Genomic DNA, 24,487 nt, shown 5'->3' with positions numbered 1-24,487 from the left:
AAGTAAACAAGCATAACAGTGTGTACAAGACTTAACAACAGTGCGAAGCGTTACTTCACAGGATGCTGGCATTTCCTGTTCAGAGTCTGTGAGATAGTTTTGGAAGACCTGCCCGAGAGAAGGCTTTTATTCTCTTTATGATTCTCTGTTTCTCTTAATAGTTGAATAACGCTGAGAGGGAAAGCAGATGCTCATAAGTGAGCTGGTCCACACATGAGGTCCGCACACAGGTGAACTATCAACACTGAAGTGTCACATGATGATTAAAAACTCTGTCTTTTCTCTATTGTTGCTTTTTTGTTAAGAAATACTAGAGTTTAACCAAGTAAAGCCTCTAAAAACCTTTCAAATAAAACTATTTGAGGATGGAATATTGCTCTTAAATTACTCGCCATTTATAGAAATATGCAACCTGTGGCGAGGGGTCGCTAGCAGACACTTTAAAGGTCAAAGGTCAACATACCATTATCCTACTAAGTGGGCACACTCAGTTTTGTTTGCGTTGGTAAAGTGTACTTGAACACTGGAAGCCATCAGTGGGTCCCACTGGTGATGTTGACAGAACTATGTTCAGATATTGCATATTAACATTTCATCGCTATTGTTGCTATAAAAAAACGAGCAGAAGAGTTTGATAGAAAATGCACAAGTTCTTTTCGTCGTTACATTTTGCAATGCATGCCATCAACATTTATTCATTTTGACATAACGTCCACAAGGACAAGTGCAAACCTGCCTGAAATCCATGAGCAGAAACAGGAATAAGTAAAAGTTAACGTACAAAATAAGACATGATATAATGATGTTAACATTCATACACTGGTAAAAAACAAAATTGTATCAGATTAAACTTAATACTAACTCACAATATACATTTCAGTACTTTTGAGAAATTCTTCCCCAATTTCTTTGCTCCCGAGCATTTGAAGGCAAACTGCACATATTAATACATATCTTCAGCTGACCATGTCATTGTTCATCAAACACAATTACCATAACAAAACTGTTGCCTTCAACCCCTGCCATTCCCTCTTTGCACGATGTTTACACGATATTTGAAGAGCCTGAAATCTTGTGGCTACCTCGCAGTTAAGTACAACAACAACAAAGAAAACTTGTGCAAGAGCCAACAAAAGGAAAAAGTAATATTAACACAGAGGTGAGGTTGAACAAAACAAATGGCACTTTGTGAATAAAGGTGAAAAACAGTGGATGGTGGAAAATGGTTAATATGTACAGTACATTGTGACAGCTGACTGCGCTTGAATAGCCTTTGGTTTCTTACTATAACATGGAAGTCAATAACAAAATAAAAAGTGCTTAAGATTGTCCTTAAAAAAACAAAAAAAATGCTACTATTTCCATCTTAAAGTCAGGCATTGACGTGTCTTTGTGTATTTAAGGGGGTGAAGTGGTTCAACGAACACTCATAAATAAACACAAACAGTGGTACAGTCGCTGCAGCGTAGGTGCTGTCCTTTAAACCTTTTGTTAAGCACAACCATCTGTCAAAACCCTTTACTTCCTTCAACAAAACTCATCACTGAAGGTATGTCTGGGTCAGCTGAAGCATAACTTGTTTCGATGAGAGCACACAGTGAGTGAAGTCATTTCCCAAGGCTGCCTCTCCTTGGAAACCCAGTTCAAAAGGCTAATTGGGTAAAAAGAGAAACCAGTGTGCGTGCAGGGGTGAACTAGCCCCAGTGTTAAGCTGAGCCCTGTCACTATTAAGGCAGCAGTGCAGTCCTGCGACAAACTCCTCGTGTGTCTTCTCCCACTCCTTTCACCTGCATCTTTATCCCTCTCACATTCCTTCCATACAATCATAAATCAGCACGGAGAAGCGTGTTTCAAACACATGCAGAGGTATTAAACTACACACACAACCCAGGCTCACAGACATCACAGCAGTAGAAGCAGGCATACAGCATCCATATAGCATGGCCCCGAGTCAGATCAAGACCAAGAAGCTGCAGGCTCACTGGCGTTCAGCGTCTGCCCCGTGGAGTTTGAATTCCCTCGAGTTTGGAGTCTCTCTCCACCTGCGAAACATCGTTCAGCAGATCAGCTCCTGCTTTATCTCAGGCCGCGTGGGAAAGGGGGGCTCGCTGAAGGAGAAGGCGTCACGGCCCGCCTTCAGCCCACCCTGGCTCGGGCACGCGAGGTACGACCCGATCAAGTCCATCTCGGGGGAGGGAACCGGGCTCTCAGGCTCCGACTCAGACTGGCTCGTCTCCGGCTCGTCCAAAGAGGACCTGGTGTGGAGGTGCGGGTGGGAGTGGGGATGGGGGAGCGAGTTCAGCCAGGGGTGGTTGAGGCAATCTTCTGCCGTGGCTCTCTTCCTGTGCACACAAACACAAGAACACTGCGGATGAGTGGAAATTCCAAAAGAGTTTACATAACCGACGAATTGCCTGGATCTTCTGATTCACTCAATTCGTTCCCTCGCAGACGTCGGCCATATTTCTTTTTCAACATTTGGTTTGGAAAACCACAAAGAAAAGCTCTCAAGACTTTTTCCCCTCCATCTCTCGCCGATTACTCAAACACTGAGGAATCTTCCCCTTTTTCCAACGCGACCAAGTAATCTGCTGCAAATGAACGATACTGACTGGAGATTATGGTTCTGGATGCGAGACAGAGGCTGCTGCTACTTTTCATCAACAAACTGCGGTGAAAGAGTACGGGCTCAGTGTTGGAGCTCTCAATCAGAATTAGGGTTAGGGTTAAGTTCATCAGAAATATAGTTACATAGCTTCCCTTAAAAATCCCCTTAGTTTAACTTTTATTTCTTCAACAGGGTGACACACAAAGCTGCTTGGTGTGATGTCAAAACACAAAGATACCGGCCCAAAAAGTCTCTTTAAATGAGGCGAGTTCATAACCACCGTTTGACAAAAAGGAAGTGACGCACAGCTCGTTACCACATGCACTCATTTAGATGTTTTTCCGTGTACTTGTAAACCTGACTCACATCCTTTGTGTGTAAATCAGCTCAAAGTGATGCTGATGGAAACTTTTTAGTTTTAGCCATAATCAGATCATCTCTTCATCTTTATAGCTAACGGCCTCACCTGGGGTTTTTAACCAACAAGGACTTGATGAAGTCAACAGCGGGTGAGGAGATCCCCTCAAACGTGTCCTGCGAGTAGTCCACGTTCACTTGGGAGATGTTGAGGAATGTTTCCTGCTTTACTTCACCCAGGAAAGGAGACTCGCCCGTTAGCATGACGTAGGTCAAGACCCCAATACTCCTAGAGAGGCAGGAAGAGAGGGAACGGGGTTATGAGGCAATCTTGGATGATTACAGAATCTGTTTTGCAACTGTAGCACAATATGTTTGGCCGTCTTCCACTGTGCTGCGGTTAGTCATTAACTAACTACAAGTATGAAGCAAAGATGATCTTGTGGTGGAAGGTCTAGACTTGTCTTTTGCATGTTATGGAGGTGATGTTCCCGTCTGAATATGTCTTTATTCTCAGAAGTAAAACAGAGTTCTGCATTTGACTGAGTGGATACAGTCACATTAACTACACTAAGCACACTTACCACATGTCTGTCGCAGTGCTAATGGGTTCATAGTTCAAGATCTCTGGTGCTGCAGGAGAAACACATGGCCACAATTAGTCATGATAAATGGCACTGGCATTGAAAAGACAGGGGATTCTGGGTATTTAGGGTCTGAATGCAGGACTCACCAACATACTCCGGTGTGCCCAGGATCTCCCTGACTTCTGTGATTTTGTCCATGCGTCTGGACAAGCCAAAGTCCACAATGCGAATGTCCCCCAGAGGTCTGGCACAGGTCAGCAAGATGTTCTGGGGCTGCAGAGGACGCACACACAGATGACATAACGGTTATTTAAGAAGCCTGAGGTCTGACATGTGAGGTCAATAATTACACGGCAGTGTGAATGAGTCAAAACAGTGGAGGTAGCTGCTTCCAGGAGGACTTTTAGTCTGGTTCAAGCAGCTCCTCTGAGATCATAAGCCAATCAGATGAGACCGACAACAGGTAGGATATACCTGCCAACCACTGGCGTTGTGCTTAATGGTTTGTGTGTTGAGCGTACGTAGGACTGTGGTGAAATCCCAACACTGTTTGGATCACTGGCAAGTCTTTGAGAATGTGATTCTTTGTATTCACTTTTAAAAAAGGAACCCAGATACTTGGTTAGAGAGATGTGTAGGTAGAAAGAAAACCTCGATGTTGACTGCCTTGAGGCCTCAGCGGCCATTAAGGAAAACACGATCGCTCAATCCTTTACCGACTGATTCCTCGTGGGAACAGGGTTGTGACACTGTGGTTGCATAACAGAAATCATATCTCCCTTTAGTCTGCCACTCGAGGGAATAGACTGTCCTATACGGTCACATGATCTTTCAGTGTGCTCACTTTCAGATCCAGATGCACCACATTGTTCCGATGCAGGAAGGCCACTCCATTCAGGATCTGCTTGGCCAGCCGGATCACATCATTCTCTGTGAAGGCGTCGTCGTTATCAGCAACACATTGGTTGAAGATTTCACCACCGGCGGCGCTGGAAGGAAAACAAACAAGGATAAGATGAGGGGAACTGTGCAGCCACCCAGTGGAGTTTAATTTAATACTTAAACTGTACAAATACATCCTTCCTCTCAATTTGAATCACACACGTTGACAATTACAACCCGTCTTATTATTGCAATTAGTTAACAAAGCAAAGTCATTTTCCAATTTCTTTAATATTGCGTAACACCCCGCCTCCTCATTAGAGTACTTTGGCTTGGAGGAACAAAGTTCATCCACATCTACACGCTGCTTGGAGTCCAACATGAATCAATATACTGTTGTTAGGTTCCTGCCTCTGCATGCACCTTCCTGTTCCCAGGAATATTACTGCAGATAAGAACGGTTATATAAAGCTCACAGCAAGTTCAGATAAGACCTTATACATCGTGATAACCTGCAGGTTGACAGAGGCAAACATTCATCAAAGCCTAAACATGTTCTTTAGATAGAAAGGAATCTTAAGATATAAATTAGCAGGAGAGGAGTGTCAGGTTCTAGATATGAGCCTCAGCCTGCAAAACAAGTTACACGTTAGGGATTAACCTTTTTTGGAATTTATTAATTAGACGACTCAAATGGTGACTTCTCACATTTTTGTAGGAGACTCATGCCCGCTCTTGCAGCACTTGTGCAACAACGATAAAGTGGAGACATGCTGGATTTACGTTGGACGCTCCATCAGTCAGATCAATGCCTGCAGCTGACAGTTCACCCAAAAGAAATTAGAACCATGTGTGTGTGGGGGGGTTTAAGTGGCACACATTGCTTTGTGACCAGGTCTCGGGGCACAACTGTTACATAACCTGCACTGCGCAATCCACCGTTAGCTTCCTAACCCTGAACTCTTCACTATCCTCAGCTGTGGAAATAACACCCGTGTTTTGAGGATTTCCGTCATCGGTCTTCTCGGTCCCAGCACCTAATACTAATAACCCCCCCCCCTTCCGCTTGTTGCAGACATGAAAGCAAGTGGAGACACACAATGAAACTGCACACAACCTGTTTACATGGCACATGCATTTTAAATGCAAGTCTGCCTGTGTTTTCATTTTGGAGAAGAAATGAAAGACAGACGAGTGCTTTTGATCTTGTTGTTAAAAACGGAAATAGACAAATAATTGGTGCTACATTGAGAATTAACTTCCGTCAACTTAACACGGAAATGAACTATTACCGTCGCTGTCGAAACAATTAAATGCTTGACATGACGAAGTGTTTCAATTAAGATGTCAGCAGAGCGCCGGAGAGGATTCAAATTAATCAACCGACTGCACACCTTCTGGCCAAGGATGCGATACTTCCCCTGACGTCTAAATATTGTGTCCGCGCTCTGCCTCCTTTCAAGAGAGTTGATGTACATGCTACTTCAGTGTGCAGGAGACATCTGTAGTGCTCTAGATCACTGTATGCTAAAAGGCAAGGAAATAAACATGGATATGCTTTCTGCACAAGGGCGGTTAGAAACGGGGGGGAAAGGAAAAATCTTAAATTGAATTCCTTAAATGAAATAAAGTCATCCCACAGAGAGGGGTTTATATCATTAAAGCAAAAAGATTTATTCTTTTAAAAGATGCCATTAGGAGTGTGGACAGACCAGCATGAGGGGAAATCACATGAACGTTATGAAAGACGAGGGTTGGTACCGACGTATGCTGGAGATCTCAGAGATGATTAGACTTCAACTTCTCGCTGCCATGTCTCTGTTCACAACACTTCGTACCAGCATGGCGGCGTGTGCTACTTTTGCCTTTGCTTGCTGCTTACATTTAAACCCACAGGAAATGGAAAATGGTTTGCAATTCTTGAAACTCAAGCTGAGGTCAGACAGTTTGAAGACTGCAGTATTTCGGTCTCACTGCGAGTGCTTTTTGCAGCTTTCAGGGAAAACGTACAGAGTAATAATAACAAAGGCAAGACGCTGACGTTTAAAAGCGGAGCTCTTTAAGTGCTCAAATATTGTGCGTGTGCGGGGCTGCTTGATCTTTCGCTCTCACGTGCAGCTCCGTTTGGAAGCCGAAGAGGAACTGTGGACCAGTGCCGACTGACCTCCTGCTATGTTTTCTCTGCAGGCATGCAGGGGTGAACTGTGGTGTTACTTCCCTTTTCACACTTCAGTCAGAGGTCAAACACAGCCCCCCCCCCCTCCCCCCACAGAGAGACTTTTGTTCTGCGGAGGCATTCCATGTCTGGGATGGGGATGACTACCGCGGACCGAGGAGGGGAGGGCCTCCTGCCCGGGCAGCCAGCAGTTCAGGAACAGGGGAACGTGGTTCAAGCTTAATTGCCCCGCGTTATCTCCCTGTAATGAGACGAGCGAGGTCATTAAGATGCTAAGTGTCCTTACCTAATCCTAATTAGACACCGTCATTAGAGCAGTCAGAGAACACTTACTGGATATGCATCATGTCCTTTAACACCCCGACCAGAGCCAGGCAGCTGGGGTGACCTTGCCGGGTCACTGAACCAGCAGCTTGTCTCAGCTTGAGCAACCTCACCTGCAGGTAGAGTCTGAGCAGTCTGTTCCCACAGTGGAGTGTCACTGACTCATTTGTACCTCAAAATGGTTATTTTCACAAAAGTGCCATGTTGGTATTTGAAGTGACGGTTCCTGACAGCTATTTCGGTTTGACAAGAAAAGCCGAGGTGTCGTGCTACGATGAAGCTCGCAGCTAACCACAGAGAGACAGAACATTTCCATTTAAGGCTGAGTTCATGTCACAACAGTGCATTTCACACGTGTGTGTTTTTTTTTTTTGAGGTGAGAAACACTTGAGTGACTTGCAGCTGTACCCTCAGCAAACCACCAAGTAACTCGAAGCCAGGACGGTTGTTGTTTCTCACAGATCACACGTCTAGATAAAAGCTGAGAATTCACATTCACAAACACCAAAAGCAATTCTCGTCATGCACAGAACAGGATGTTGCGTGACGTGCATGGACGATTGGATCAAACCGTATCGCTTATTAAGTAGAACTGAACAAATATGTGAGGGAGTTTTCTAGGAGCCAGTTTGGTGTCCTCAAATCCCTCAGACATTCTGTAGCAGGAAACCTCAACTCGTGGAAAGTTTTCAGGGAGTGATGATTAAAGGATCTTCATCTACCTAATGATTGAGGGGCCTAATCATTGTATCCACAGTTTTCCTGGCATGGCTCAAACACTGACAAGTGAGGAAAGTTTAAAAGGCCATTTAGATTACCGCCAACACTTTTCCCCTCAGATCAGCAGCGGTGCAAGGGCGTGAGCAAACAAACTCCAGGGTGACAGACAAGGCTGCGTCTTATTCCTCAGTGTTGTGTGATGTGCACAGTGTCGTCTTACCACTCCAGAACGAGGATGATTTCATTGTTGGTCTCGTAGACCTCATGCAGCGCCACCACGTAGGGGTTTGCTTTGGCCGACTCCAGCACGGAGATCTCGTTTAAGATGTCCATGCGGCAGTCCTCGCCCTTCCGTCGCTTTCGCAGGAACTTGGCAGCGCACGGCTTCCCCGTTGCCTTCTCGATGCACTTTTTTACCACCGCAAACTTTCCCCTGGGATACAAAAAGAGGGGGGAGAGAGCGAGCGAGTGATTAGTGAGGAGACAGAATAATCACAACCACATTACTGGCTTTTCAAATATATTTGGTTTAGAGATGGTTCTGTTCTACATCGCCGTAACCAATGGGACCACTGGATTACATTTAGGTCATTGAAACTGCAGCCAATGAAAGGCTAAAATTACTGGACATACTTATGACAGTTAAACTGCTATGAGGCAAAACCTAGATTACAGTGCAAGGCATGTGGAACAACCCGCCAACCGGCCACGAGTGCAACACTGCAGGCGAGGTTAAAGAACAGTTCAGAGATAAGAAGGTTCATCTGCATCATTTGAAACTACAGAGGAGGAGGCGTCATTAGAGATTTCCCTCCTTCTCCTCCTCCTCTTCCTCTAGCCTTCAGGAGAGTCTGACATGAGGCAGATAAGGCTGACAGTTTTGGCAAGAGCTGCTAAATAGTGGGCAGGGACATGATAAGGCTGAGGTCAAGCAAAAACAAAGAGATGCAACAGCTCGGTTGTGCGAGGTCGCTGGTAAAACGTGAGATAAAAAAAAAAAAGAGAACATTTAAAACATCGTCACTCCCATTACTTTTGCTGCATATACATTGATGGATACATAAGAGGCGCTAAGGGTCAGCCGTGGGTGTGGGCAGGATGTCCGATGTGTGCAGAATTGCCTCTTGTGTCAAAGTGACCACAATCACCAGCCGCCCCTCCCAGGCTGATAATGAGGCCTTGTCCTCTTCCCTTTCTTCACAGCTGACAGCAGCAGGGACAAATGGGATTGTGTTGACACCTCCGCCCAGCCACTCGGACAGACCCTGCGTCTCTTTTGAGAATCGTACAAAAGCTGACCAGTCGGCTGATACAGCAGCGCCGAGAGCAGGACCACCCACCAGACCGCGCGGTCAGGCAGGGGGGGGGGGGGTCACTGCTGTTACAGTCAGGTTGGAGCCTAAGCAGCAAGTTAAAATGGAGCCTGTAACCACAGCATCTACGTCCAAATAACATCTCGATGTTTCAATGAGCTGCACAATACAGAGACGCCGCAGTGGGGTTGGGGAAGGATGAACGGATGACTGTGAACTGGGCAGAATGTAAATGAAGTGGCTAAGTCAGAGAGGTCGAGTCAGCATGGGACCAGTCATTTTCCCACACAGCGTTACTCCAAGCCCGCTGTGCCGGAGACCAAAAACAGCAACTGTTCTGGCCAGAGCTTGGTTCTGTTTTGGCTGCTGTGACGACTGTTCCTTCCCCCCCACCACCCAGTCTCGCAGAATGGTGACGACTCATTGTTCAGAGTGAAAAGGCAAAACACGTCAGAGCCTTTTCATCCTTAATTAGCCAAGTTCAGAGCAGCTCGCTTGTGGGCTGGGAACTACATATGGAGTGAAAGGGAATGACCGCTGGACGCGCAAAAGGAGCAACGGGAGCCCTGAGGACAGGTCAGAGGTTACTGAACATGGCCATCTTCCAGCTGGCTACGTTCACACTCCACGTCACAGAGTTGAATATAATATTCTAACATATATTATATTAAAAACACACAGCTGTGTTACTGTAGAAAGACTCAACCTCACGCTGACGCTAACGCTAACGCTAACGAGTACTACATCCTGTCCCTGGCATTTGCAGGTGATCTTGGGTAGAATGTGTCTGAAACCAGTCTGTCATCAACTGTGACACACAAAACCAACTCATCTCCAGAACTGGAGATGGTGATCATTTGATTGAGAAGTCGGTTTCCTGTGGAGTCTGCATTCTGTTTCCCTCAGCGGGGCACTGACTCATGTCTGAAGTGCGATGAGAAATGACAGCTCTCATACGAGTTCCTCTTTCTGCACTACAACTCATGATGCAAGGCTTGATGATGAAAAGGTTTTTGAAAATAAGGCCAATGAGTCTAATTGCTAAAGAGGCCTCTGGCGGAAGAATTCAACACCGGCACCTACAAATATGGTCAACATCCCTCTTAATGTACAGACTGCATAGCTGATCTGCAGGCATACATTCCTGCACTTAATGCGATTATGAGGCCTGTTCTCAGGATGTTGTTGGGTCGGAGTCATGGGAAGAGGAGGAAAAGAGGATGAAGGGTTGAGGGTGAGAGGGGGCATTTAGAGCCCCACACACACACCATAGGTCCTGGCTGCTGTCCCAGGATGTCCCATGGTGTCTGACAAGGAAAACTAGCTGCTACCAACTGACTCTTTATTTAGGCTGTCCCATCGCTCTCTGCAGAGGAGCGAACTAACGTACAGGGAAAATGTATTGGAGTCACAGAGACAGATGCAGAATTGGCGACAAACAGCTGTCGAGTTAAGTGAAACCCAAGGACTCGACCGCCGGCTCCTTGTGTTAATTCAGAATGCTTTTTAAGGAAAGTCATTATTGTCTGGGACATTGGGGAATCCCCACTTAAATAGGCTACTGGTGGAATGTGCACATTAGAGCGTGTGACCCATAAAATGCATTTAGCTGAGGAGCGATACAGAAAAGTGTCTGATGGTAGATGGCTTGGAAAACAAGGATGAGACAAGAGAGCACCAGATGAGTTTGGATTTGAATTAAAAATACATACGAATTGTATGGGCCACTTTGTATTTGCTGTTCTTTTATTGGCCTTGTTGTATGTTTAGTGACAGATTAATAATATGACACACTTATAAATTCAGCTCAAGACATGTGAGGAAGTTTACATTTCCACCTCCTCCTACACTACAGTACTAGATCACATAAGTGGCCATCGACAGAAAATATAACACAGGTTATGGAGTTAAAACCCAGATTAAAATATCACATTTAAATCCCTGAGATGTCAGATTTATAAGAGCAGTGTGTGGACGTGCGGAGGTTTGCTTTAATTAAATCCCTCCTCATCTTACAGAACTTTAAAGCTCATCTGTCCACCTTGTTTTCTAATCGAAATGATCTTTAAAACTTTTCAGAAGCCTTCACTCAAGACGCATTACCATTGCGCGTGCCAAAGCGCGTTTCCATCTGCACCTTTCTCCGGGATGGAATGCACGATTGGCAATTAACACGCGTCCCATTAACACGTGCAGAGATCTTATTTGAAATAAAATACGATTACCAGATTTACATAAACTCAAGATATTCTTGCAAATTCCATCTCGCCAGCAACATGAACAAAATCAGCACACAGTTTTTTCCAGAACAAACTCACCTGCCCAGTTCTCTGCCGACCAGCTCGTAATTGGCTGTGAACGGGTCAGATCTTATCCGCGTGTGGATTGTTGTCAACATTCCGTTTTTGCTCATCTTCGCTGAATCTGGCATTGACGCCGAAGCTTGAATTGAAACGATCTTCTTCCACCAGGAACAAACACACAACAAGAGGACTTTCTCAAGTAAACACTCGCATGATAAAAGGAGTCGCACAGCAGCTGTGTCAAAACCACCGGCAGATAATCCAGTACGCGCGTCCCAAAACAAGAGGATGACGCCCTGCGGGAGTGTGGCTGCACAGTCGGTGCGGTAAATTAGTCTGAGTGCTACTACACATTCCCCACAATAAACTCCTCGTCGGGGCCGGCCCCCCTGCGCTGACGCTCCGCAGCAGAGAAGCCAATGAGTGTGCCGAAGAGGAGGAGGCAAAGTGGTGAAATCAAGTGACAGGAGCTTATTGGTGTAGGTACACAAACATAAACAAAAGTTTTTATCATTAGTTTCAGTTGAAAAGTTCCCATGAAGATGGTAGATATTAAACATATCAACATAAAGGACTGTTGCTCTGTATCCCCTTTTGATTTACAGAAGTCTAATAGTGATTATGTATCACTTTAACTGGTGAGCTTTAACTAAATAAGGTAGGCAAAGAGTTCAAATGTGTTTGCTAGGTCTAATCAATAACTAAAATGATCACTTTATTAACTATTCCCCCCCCCCCCCCTACTTCTAGCCCTATGTACTCCTACGAAAACACATAAGGCAAAACAAAATGCATCACGTTTCTACTCAAACACAAACACATGCACACGCTCACAAACATTTCCGGCCTGTTTGTTATAGTTGGTATGTGTCTTGCTGTCGGGGCTCGGCTGTTCTACAGGTGAGACTTTTTCTCACACTAATGCTCAGCCATGAATGTGAAGCTGCCCTTGGGGCTTTCAGCTCAGCTTTTTGTTTCCTTATCTGTGGGAGAGTTGTTTTTCTGCCCATTGAACCTACATGTCATTGAAGAAGAATTCAAAACATCCCATTAGACAGCTCATCAGCATGCGTGGCACCACCGAAGCCTCTTGGAAGGTTTGAGGGAACTGCCCGTGATGATCATGAGGTCATTATTCTGTTATATAATATTCTAATCAGTAAAGTGATTGGTGTTTATGTCCTGCAGCCGAGTGGGCGATGACCTGACTGCATTGAGAATGTGTCACCTAAGCTTCAGAGACCTGCTGATGCTAAAACTGTGAAACTGTGAATCTGTTAGAAAGACCGAGGCCTGGGATGACCCCAAGCAAACAGAGCAGCACACACACACACACACACACACACACACCGAATCCTCCCCAGCTGAGAGTCAGTCCTAGACAATGCAGGAAGTGCTGGAGGAAGCTGTGGTTTTCAGGCCTCAGTTGTACACCTCGTGTAAAGGAGATAATATCATATGATTGAAGGATTGCCTCCACAAAGCTTTCAACATGGCGATGGCTAGCAGCTAATGGTGCTAACAAGGAAAATATTTCCAAGAAAAAAGTTGAGGACCAAAAAGCATTGTCTCCTTAGGCCACCATTGTAAAAGAGACTGTCGACAGGACACGTCGAACTGCAAACAAACTCAATTATGACTCATAAAACTTTTCTTGAGTTGAGAAAAGTGACTTGGTGCCATCTTAGTGTTCGGTATGCAGCTTATACACGGTATGAGCACAGTGCAGAATGGTGATCATTAGCTAGCCACACACATGCACTCACATGCACAAACAGCCGGCACGGGTATGTAAACAACACCCACAGATGGAGTATGACTTCACTTTTTCCCTCAGGACGACATTACTCCACTATATCTTTACATTGTAAATAGTTGAATGCCCTTTATAAAACCTTTTAAGCAGCTTTATAGATGGTAAACTTATTGTTTTAGCACTCTTGCCATCATAAAAGTGGCCACATCGTTTTCCTGAAGAAGGGAGAGACTCATACCAGTCGGTATTCTTCATGTTTCTAAATGAGGACATGAGCGTTTGTGCTACCTCGGGGAAAAGAAAGGATGACAGGTCCCTCTGTACTGGTTTTATGGCTCATGGCTGCGTTGCTTTGGGTTTGTCACATGCCCTACATCGCTGTTATCTAGCACACAGAGCAGGATTTGTCCAATCTTACCATACCAAAGCTAATTCTGTTGCCACAAACATCAACTGATGTAAAAGAGACCTATTGAGAGTGGACATTCCTCCGGCCCTGTCGAGTCATTAGTGTCTAGTGACAAGGTTACATAACCTGTTACGCCTCCTCAAATTGTTACCTTAAGTCTAAGTGAGCCCAGTCTGAAGCCTTGACCCTCTTTCTCTGCCAGCCTTCCCATTAAAGCCGGGGTCAGAGTTCAAAGGAGCCACGTTAGTGAGGGAGCGCTACCCGGCCCCAGAGACCTAATGAAAACACATACCAGCGAATTAGCCTGCCAGTCTGCAGTTTAGCTAACATAAATATGAGAAGTTCAGCCGTGACCCGGAGAACACTTTCCGAACAAATAGTCCTTGTCATGACTGGGTCAGAAAACGCAGCTCAGCATTTTAGACCCCGGCTGTAGATCAGCGTCTGGGTCCAGTCCAAGAAAGTGTCCAAGATACGGATCTGATTGATGGAAGAGGGATTTTGATGGGGTACACAGGGGTATGTGATTATGTTTGCCTGAGTTTGTATTTATATATATAGTGAAGTGTGCAGACGTTCATACGCTCTTCGTAAAAGTTAAAGAGCCAAAAGGATGTTAAAGGTTGAAGGTGGAGGGACACAAGCAGCAGTGATCAGGGTGAGTGTACACTATTACGCTCTCTTGTGACTCCCTAAGGTAAATGTGTTGGACACAGGAAGTCTTTTGTCCACATTTTCAAAGATGTCCTTTCTTTTCTCTCGTTTTCTGTCGCCCATGGGTGTGTAAAAAGAGAGCGGGGGGGGGGAAGGGTCTCATTATGTAAGTGTTCTTTTTCCGTGACTTTGTGACACCCGGCTGTTAAATTTGCTGCTGTTCCTTTATGAGTCTGCTCGGAGGCCCAATGCCGTTATGTAAAGATGTCCTCCCCTGATAACGTCCCAGACTTTTCCTTTCTGTTTGAAAGACCACAATGACCTGCCTCCATCCCTCGTGTACAACACGGAGGAGGTATGATTGAGGAAGCAGTTCATCATCGGGCACCAGCGAATGTCTGACTGATGAGGTGTCGTTGCTAGAAGATGTTTTGAATTGAAACAGCTCTCTCTGATGTTTTTAAATCTGAGTTGTTTCTCCCTGGCTTCCCTTGTTTACCTCCGTCTCTCAATGAGAACAGCTGATGGCAGCTTTCATACAAGCAACATATCGTGAGAATGAAAAAGGCTTTTTGCCGTGTTAACAAGACTACATCTGCAAAATTGCAAAATGCTGAATCCTCACAGAACATGATTGCAAGCTGTCTAAATTCTCTGTTTATGGTTCTTGGTCGTAAACCATTGTTTATGCCGAAAGAGGATTCTATGTAATGAATGGGTTCAGACTCAGGAGGGCTACTTGGTAATCTCACCTCAGTCGATAAGTGTTCCCTGCCTTCTTTGCCTGCTTATACAGGGTTTCAACACACATCGTATGTGCCATGTGTTGTGCAATTTGTAATTACCACGCAACTGATCCTCCATGTCTCTGCACTAGACCCTAATTTGCTCGGGTAGATATCGTGTATGTTACCACTTTACAGGGTTAGGGAGGGCTAACTTAGGCCGATGTAATACACGATGATGTTATGCTTTTATTAAGTCCATGAATCATTGGTGCAGTGGTGTAATGGTGGCGAGCCTAGGTCACACACTGGTGTGATATCTAATCTGTTTGCGGTGACCTCAGTGTAAAGCAGTCTGAATGGAGCGGCAGAGGTCTGGCACCTCATAAAGCTAAACAGCCCAAGCTCCGGTTGATTTAAATGCTTAGCACACCACCCACGTCTCAACGCTTTCTCCCGCCCCGAAAAACTGCGGGTATTTCTGCCACATCAACTACTGTGGTTTGCAGGAAGGACAAACATCAGTGTGGCCCGAGCGGGGAGGATCAGTGGGTTCCCAAACACTGGTGCTGGAAGTCATTCACCTCCAGACTGCAGGTTGACGTGCAGGGCTGACGCTCGAGTGGTATTAAAAGATACGTTTCTAATCCTTTTGGCAACACAGAAAAAACAATGGAGGTGGGATAAAAATAAGACATGAGAATAGGCTTGAGATCTCATCGCCTTGTTTGTAATCTAAAGACAACACTTGGCAAACAGGCCCGGCGGGGAAGCGGTGTGTGGCCTGGGTGAGAATCCTCAAATTGTATTTCAGACAGTGATCACATTATTTTATGATGTGAAGTTAGATTTAGAGTCGGAGCTTCTGACAGAACAGCCCCCCCATTATGTTTAGTCAATGGTTGTTTATAATGTTTGGGAATAACGATAAGATCAAACAGGTAATGTTCCTGTGTGTGCAGGTGGATGGTGTGAGAGTCTTCTTTCAGTCGTCTACATAAAGAGACATTTATTTACTTGTTCATCTCATTGGATCGAAGGCACATCTGTAATTACAGCTTGGTTAGCTAAACCTATTGCAGGTTTAAAGGTTCAACGTGTAAAATATGCCGGAATTTAAAATTAAAACGTTAAAACAATGAACTAACATTATCAACCGAATGTGAAGAGGTAACTGTGTTAATGTCAAAGACGTCTGTGTGTTGTGTTGCAGAGATATCTCCTGAAGTTAGCATGCTAACAGCTAGCTGCAGCCCGTCCAGCCTGTAATACCACTTGTTCCTCTAGAGGTGCTAGTGAGTCACTGCAGCTCCAGTCTGCCCTCAGACCAGAGGGAGAAGAAGCACTGACAGGCATTACTCAGGAGTAAATGCAGTACACAATATAAGAGTCAATTAGAATACAATAAATATGCCAAACTACTACATCTAAAATATGAACATTAGAGATTGTATTGGACCCAGTTTAGAGGTGAAATACTGCCCCCTACTTCTTTGGAGCAGGTGGCTCAGCATCTGTTCCTTTTATCCTGATGCCTCAAGTGAGTAAGTGAACATGTTTTTCAACTCCTCTCGATCTCAGGGGGGCCTCATTTATCAAAATGCTTCCCCTCCAGGCAAACATACATGTATGATGAGTGCGTAATCTGTTACAAATCAACTAAAAACAACAGCTATATTTTGCACCACGGGTGCTACGATCAGCAACGGGAGCAAGGTCAGCCACCGTCGGGATGGGAATATTTGTAAAGGGGCAACACTTCTGCGTGTTAATCACATTTTAACAGCTGGATTTGGTTCATCTCTCCTGACCAGAAATCCAACGGGGAAAAAGTGACATGATGTTCAGGATAAATGCAGCAGATGGGAAACACTGAGGAAAGACAAAGTGGAGCGCTGGGAACTGCAGGCCGACTGCACTGGAAAGAGAATAAAGTGCACATCTTTGTTTGTCCACATTGTTGACAGATTTCTTTCAGCCTGGGTTGCAGTCACTTATTTGTTTTCTTCATGCTCACCCTGTGTGGGTCGGTGCAAAGCAGCAGCACAGGAAGAGAAGAAGAGAAAAGATGAAAGCTGCACTAAGGTAAAGTCGGCAGAGGAGACGTTGTGCCACATCCTGCCTCACTTTCTGGCAACGTGACCTCCCAGACCGGAGGAATTGGTAACTATAGCTGTGCACACGTCTCCTGTTGTGCATGTGCATGCAGTGATTGTGGTAAGGTGCTTATTTCCTTCAAGCAAAGGGGAGAAGAAGAAAAAAACATGTTGAACAGGCGGATGAATTAGTAAGAGAATAGAGGCAGCACGTTGTTAAGCTCTGTCTCTACGACTGCACATGCAAGAACTCTCCAAGCTTTACAAAGTGTGTCTGGATTGGCCAAAATAGCTACGTGCAGATTTAGATATTACACCACCCTAAATGCCGTTGGGGTGTGGGCATTAACAGATGCAGCCAGGCTTAGCCGTACACAGACAGACCGAGTTAGAAACTGAAAGGGCTTTCTCAGCTGTTGCTTCTGTCTCCGGTCTCCATCCCCCCGCACAGTCACATCATTGTGTCATTAATCCAACAACAGGCAACATGAAGCCTTTCACAGCTCAATTCCCCCGTACATGCTTCCCCGGCATTATTCAGATAATATCAGACGGGATTAAACACAACCCTGGGGAATTTTAAAAGCTGACACCTTCTTGGAGGGAATGAAAAATACTGGCCGACACAGTCCTGCACCCGTGGCCATCCATCAAAAGCTTATCCGTGTGGTTGCCAAAACAAATTACTGTTGTTTTAGGCGGGGCTTGATGACATGGGAAAAATGTTTTTAAAAAAAGCAAATGCAGTCTGATGGCTATAAACATGGTTTCGTTGTGAGATGCTGAGATAAAGCTAAAACTAACAAGTGGAAAGAATATACTGCAAATGGCGCTCATGTGAAGCGTAATAGAAGAAGACATCCCAGTGGGTAGAAGAAGGATGACAGAAGGAAACAGAGGAAATGGGGAAGCAGAGAAATCCATTTGGAATGTGTGACTCAGGAGAGAAATGGAAAAAATGTATTTTAATTGGAAACTGGGAGGTAGGAGGAGGTGGGATGGTAAGTATTAAGAAATAGGATAGTGTTAGTCTGGCAGAAAGACTTAAACACACATGACTGACGCTCATTTACTAACATTTCTATGCTATTTGTTGTGGCAGGCTGTTGCCAAGGGAATTTCCTGGTTATCTTTTAAAAGTGGGGTTATTTCCTGAAAGGACATATTCACCCACACAGCTATCGGAGAAGACAGGAGACACACAATACCTCTGGGGAAGACAATGTTGATAGATTATAAGTACAAGCTGTGCTCCTGCTACTTGAAAAACCATGTTTTGCACTTAAACCTTGCAGCTTCTGTCAACGCACCGACAACAGCGATACTCAACTTAACGCCCACGGGCCAGATGAGGCTGCCAGTTGGCCCACGGAGCGTTTTCTAATTCACAATGAAAATAAATTGATACACATGGGAAAGAAAATATGTTGGAGGAAATGTTGCAGGATGTTGGGCCCAGACACTCCTGTGTGCAGAATGTCAGGGCTGCCCACAGAGAGTTCTGTGCATGTACGATAATTAGGATAATTAACAGAGCGAAGGCCGATCTCTCCATGATGGCCTTTCAGGCTGTGCAGAGCTCAGTAGGAGAGGTTGAGCTACATGCAGAGGAAGACAACTATTAGCTGGTAATTCAATTGATTAAAGGATCATTTTGATCCCGTAAATGTGTATTTCACATTAAAAGATCGTACATAAGCGATTCATTCTGTCCCTGGGAGCAGTTTCTGTTTATGAATCTGTTTTGCATGATGGAAGAGGTTCCAGCTATGTTTAAGTTTGTACGAACTCTTTTTAAATGCAACCAAAGCATTTATAACTAAACGTTTTGGCTATTAAATGCGTGACTTTTGGGCGTTTTAATGTTTATTGATTGCATCTGATGCTTATTATTAATGTTTGTGTATCGAGGGCCCCTGTCATTTTGCAGGCAGAGCAAGTATCTCAGACCTACAGTCGACATGAAACAACTACTGGTGCTGCAGCTCACTGCATTTACATCACACAGCCCAGTGACTCCAGTAACAGCAGGTAGATGCGACCATATGTCATCTGAGGCATGGCAGGGGTCAAAGGTCGGCTTGCTACTAACGGTTACCTGCTGAAGCGTGCTGCTTCGGCTCTCCGGGGCTTGTTTGCGTAGCCGTGGTGACAGCACAACAAGCTGCACACACTTTCCAACAGCACCATGCCAGCTTCTAAAATCCTCTGGCCATGAGCTCAGAAATAAGTAAAAATATGTCATGTGAAGCGACATAAAAAACTATTATCAAATAAAACACACAACTGGCTTATGAGCGGCTTCAAATTGTATGAATCTTTCCCCCTCAAGAATATATATGTGTGTGTGTGTGTGTGTGTGTGAGGGAGGAGGAATTTGCTTTAGATCGTGGCCAAGTAGATCTTTAAAGAGGCTAACCTCGGCATTACATCCATCGCACCACAACGCCATCGGGGACGGCTTTGTGGCTTCGGTTTATGAGAAGGTCTCAACTCAAAATGAGGTGAAAAATCCTAACAGGCCTCATAAAAAAGGGTCAAGATTCTTTGAGGTAAAACCGCACGAGGTACAGTCGGTTTCCTCTAAAGCTCCACTGCTTATGTGACCAGTTTCCAACCAGAGCCGGACTTTAGTGCATGAGTGTGATTTGCGCGTGCCTGTCCCTGTGTATGTTTGCGTTGGGGTTTTGTGTTTGACCACATGTAATCAGCGGGCAGCTTGCTCCGTCCCCGTGCGACCCTTTGTGACTCGCGTGAGGAATGAGGCGAGGGGAGGTTTGGGTCAACGGTCAGACAAAAGGGGAGAACCTTCTTTTTTTTGTTGTTGCTGCAACTGTCACACTTCATGGCAACTCTTTCATTCATACTGCGAACAGGTGCGCCACATAAAGCCGGAAACAAGTCTTTTTTGTTGTTGTGCTTCAAAGAAAAGTGCGACATTTTGTGCTCATCCGCTTAGAGTGAGATAAGAAGATTATGCCCCTCTCACATCTGTCCGCTGTAATGCGTGTTTGTCCCAGTTCGGTCTTTGTTGGACCCTTGTTTCCTGCTCCACTCTTCATTACAACACCACCGGGGGAGGATGAATGTGTTGAGTAAGTGTCAGGGCAATCTGCCAATTAGATTATGATAATTATTGTGTAGAAGGAGAACATTTGGCTTCGTTGTAGCACCAGAAGCAATATGCGCTGGGCACCAAAATGGCTAGGAAGTATCCTCTGGGAATAAAGAAGATGTGCTCATTTTGTGTAAATCCAGCCGTGATATACGTGGAGACTTGCACCAACTTTAACACAGAAGGTGAAAATCACACAAACAATGATACCTGTGTTTCCGTACCTGAACTCTCCTGTATTTTCTCGACTCCCTGCAAAGCTGCAGAACGGGGAAATAATGAGGAAGGAGGGATCGTCGCCTTTCTTTTCCACGGAGACCGTTCATCCCGTTTTGATGAGCGCTGGCTGTGGCCCAGGAAACCTGCTACTGTTTTCTTGTGTTTTGTTCTCATTCACGCAAACAAATACTTGTTGGGCCTCAGTAAATCCAGAGGCCACCTCGAGACTTTCATGAACTTAAAGGAGAGTCCGGCGGCTCATTCGCTCACATAATTTGACTTAAAATTCCACTTTCTTTAGACCTCCCAGGGAGACGCCTCGACTTAAGTGTATGCACTCATATGTGTGTGTTTCCACTAGCTTAGCGCTCGAGGACCCCGCAGCTATGACTTACGGCTCACCTCGACAGACAGTTATTCATGCGTCCCTCCGGGCCCCTGTGTTGAAACTGCCTTCTTTATCACACCCCTCGCTTCAGATAATCACATCACAAATCAGACAAGTGACCCAAAGCGGCCAATGAATCAAACATTTAAACTTACTTTACTCCAACAGTCTCATTTTCCACAGGAAGGCGTTTTGCTTGCCTATTATTTAACAGGAGTGAGCATTTCCCCCTGTTTTACAACCCCGTGAGGGTGTTTAAGCTGTGCATGTACTGCTCCACTGGTGGTGGCAAAATGAGTAGAAGTTACATTAATTTATCTTTAAATTATTCGTAAAGAGTTGGAGAGCTTCCAGAGGTCTGTAGCTCCTTCCTCAGGCTGAATGGGGACCAAGGTCTGTGGCCACACTGAGGGCGGGTGTCCCATCAAAGGGGGGACACGCCCTACACAGGCCTTCCTCTAAATCGAGACCCCATGAATAAAGTCAAGGGTTAGCGCCATCTGCTCAGTTTTAATATATTCTCCCTAATCAATTCCGACCGTTTGTCTGAGGATCTGAATTTGGTGTATGTGTTGAGTTTATGATCCTTCCAAGTGGAGTTGGATTTTCAAGTTTCAGGTCACAAAGCCTACACGTCTTTATCTTCATTCATAGCCTGGTAATTTATTAATCACAGAGCCTCTTGTGTTAACAGACACTGAATCGCTGCTTTGTCTCTCTTCCTCGTCTATTGAGTGGAGTGTCTGTTGGAGAGAGGAGCATCGGCGCTGTGGGATGGGGTTATTCGCTCCTTTGCTAGTAGTCGCCTCTCTGGCCATAACTCTGAGCTCAGGGATCTTGTTTCTCACACCCCTCACTCCAGCTGGCGGACAGGAAGCGACTCTGTCTGCGACCGCGGCCGTCGAGCTGCCGTGTCTCGTGAGCGTTGCGATAGGCAATGTGTAGGGACGGCAAGAATGCAGCACCCAGATGCTGGATCTCAAGGAATCCCCCTGCTGACGCAAGGCCAGACCAGAGGAATCCACTGCCACATCAATGTGAAGACTCAGACTGAACACAGATGAATCATTGGGAGACTACAGATCTCTCTATTGTTTCTCTAAAGAACAGCCTCCAGGCTTTGAAGAAACTGTCTGAGCGACGTGTCACATGTTATCATTACAACAAAAGCTGTCTCAATAAGCTTCTTGCACGGCAATACGGTGCTCACAGGTTCCAAACATCAGAACTTTACTAAATGATTTTCTAAGATGTACAAACAAAAAAAAGGAGAATCCCCCAAATGTAGTCCGACGTCTCTCCCATGAAAGAGTTTTCCAGCACCTTTGATGTCACCTTTGTGTGCAGTGTAACGTTAATGAGGAGAACAGCACATGTCCACTGCAGTGTGTGATCCGAAGCGCTGATCAAAGAGGCCGGAGACAGAGCGGTCATATGATCCGGCTCAGTCCACTGTGAGACTCCGACAGCACAAGACAATTCATGAATTGAATTCATTCAAAGTTCTCAAGGATGAGACGCAGCAGCGTGTTTCCGCAGCGCTTTTAAGAGCTTAGAATCAAAGTAAAATAACTTGAAACTGTGTTGTGTTGTCATTTTTTTAGTCCTAAATGAGCCTTAAGTAATGACTTACTCAGTTACTAATAAGTGTCTGCATTTAGAAATGTTGGTAAATCATTGATTAAAGAGTTAAATCTTCCTCACTCCTAAAGAGTGCATTTATTAAAGTCATCTATTTCACTCACTTACTTGAATATTTCCATTTTACTGCCGCTTCATATTGACAGATTGAATAACAAGTTACTTTACAAATTCAGATTTGAAATACAAGCGTATGATAATCAACACATAAAGATTAAACCTGTGATTTACGACCTTTAACCCCTTTAAAAAAGTCTGTTTGTGTCCCTTTGTTTTGTCTCAGACGTCCATGAGTTTTTCTTCTTTTTCATGAAACATCACACAACCTGAAATGTATCCTGTGACCTCTTAGAGGGGCCAGACCCCTATGTTGGGTACCACTGGATTAAACTGTGTATAAAGTCGGTCAAACCAGCTCTACCTGGAGCAGCTACCTCCATAAAATGCAGCTTTGCAGGACAAAAACTTTTACTTTTGTTACTTTAAGTACATTTAGCTGATAATACTTTTACTGAAGGAATGATTTTAAAATGCAAAACTTACTTTTAATAGAGGATTTTGGATTGTTTTATTGTTACGTCTACTTAAAGAAAGGATCTGACTGTTTCCTGGAGGAGCCTTTGTGATGGATTACTAATCTATAAAGCATTACATTGATTTGTTAACATGAAGCCATAAATTACAAGTATTTAGCATGTATACCCCTGCTTTGTGTACAACAGGATCCTTTAGAATCAAACAACGGCCTCGGTTTACTGTAAGTGTCAGGGCGTGGAGGGCATGAACGCCACTCGTTCTTTCAGACACACTAATCCTGTCACCTTCCTGAAATGAGCCGTAAACAAGGAAGGAATGTGAAGGTGATTTCTTAACAGCTTGATGAGCAGAAACTAAGAAGAGCTGGAATGTTATTGAGAGTCAAACTGGCCCATCAGCTCAGCATAATGCCCTTATTAGGCTGTAATGACATGGCGTTCACCGCATGCCCGTCATGGAGATGGCCATGCATGTCACTTCCAGAATTCAATTTGATTTCTTGGGTTAGAAAAGTCCTGGAAAAACCATCTTATATAACCAGCGGGCTAATAATCGTCCTCCTCCTCATGCTAACGCTATCTGCTGCCTCCACAGAAGTCTGCTCTCTAAAAACCCAAATTATAGGCCAAAAGTTTCTTATGTAATAATTACGGCGTATAATAAATTGTCAGCAAAAATGTTCTCCCCAGATGCAGCCAAAAGATCTGCCCATGTTGGAGGATGAAGCACGGCACGTCTCCTGGAGCTTTTATTGACCTTTAATCTGTCATCTTATAAATGCAATACAGATTCAACCAATGAGAAATTTGCCAGCATGTCACTGTGACTCTCTACTATCTCTGTCCAGATGGACCTTTAACTCTGCCTCTAATCACTTCACAAAACAACAACTTCCCGGCATGGACGCAGTATTAGTACAAGAGTACCATTTATCACATTAGCAATAAAATCAACCACTCATATGACAACTTGTGTGATTAGCACGTAGCAGCAGTAAACACACACTTAAAGGACTTGGCTCCTGGACTATTTTATGTGAAGGAAATGATGTTGAGACGTGATAAGACCCAGATGGTCCTCGGGAATGTTTTGTATCTGCATTCTTAGCTCAGACTGGGAGGTTGTGTCGAAGAAGGACATTTACATAATCCACTGTTTATTTGGAATAGAAACTCCCTGTGATAATAAATAACTCTCTCTGGTGTTCTGGGAGTCTTGTATATCTTAAGAGGCATATTAGTCTTGTTTAATTTGATATTTTTATGAACAATTACGGTACTTGACTTTAACTTGGCAACACATTATCAGCATCATATTTAAGTCAGGCATCCAGCACCAGAAAGGAAAGAGATGAAACCTTGTAGAGAGGAGTCATGTGATTTATCATCATCAGAATAATCTGCAATCTTCCATTGAAACACCTCAACACTGAGCAGCATACAGGAAAGTACCGTCACACTAAGTGTCGCTAACAAAAATGTCATTTAGCCGTGAATGTGTATTTATTTCACTTTCATTTGAATAGGCAGGAACAACAGCAGGAAGTGGAAGAGACTAACAAACATCACATGAAGCAAACATGTCACACAGATACTCTAAGAACATGGAGACATGCCAGAGATTTAAGGTGGAGCTTTATAGTTTGCAGTCTCTGTTTCACTGCAGGTATTTTTAAAT

At 44.6% G+C, this 24,487-nt stretch overlaps 1 protein-coding gene across 1 annotated transcript; it reads right to left on the bottom strand.

Moving 5' to 3' along the window:
* Positions 1-653: 653 nt before the first annotated feature.
* On the bottom strand, positions 654-11,617 carry stk17al (serine/threonine kinase 17a like). Its single transcript, XM_029438297.1, has 7 exons — positions 11,286-11,617; positions 7,875-8,087; positions 4,397-4,541; positions 3,699-3,825; positions 3,550-3,598; positions 3,075-3,254; positions 654-2,342 (listed from the first exon to the last, which is right to left on the bottom strand). Exons 1-7 carry the CDS (start codon positions 11,396-11,398, stop codon positions 2,057-2,059), a joined length of 1,113 nt encoding a protein of 370 aa, XP_029294157.1. The 5' UTR covers positions 11,399-11,617; the 3' UTR covers positions 654-2,056.
* Between the last annotated feature and the right edge of the window lie 12,870 nt (positions 11,618-24,487).

This window comes from Cottoperca gobio, chromosome 8 (assembly GCF_900634415.1).
Source record: "Cottoperca gobio chromosome 8, fCotGob3.1, whole genome shotgun sequence".
NCBI classification, from domain to species: Eukaryota; Metazoa; Chordata; class Actinopteri; order Perciformes; family Bovichtidae; genus Cottoperca; species Cottoperca gobio.
Note: the sequence above shows the minus strand (reverse complement) of the source record. Positions and strands in the feature narration are given on the sequence as shown.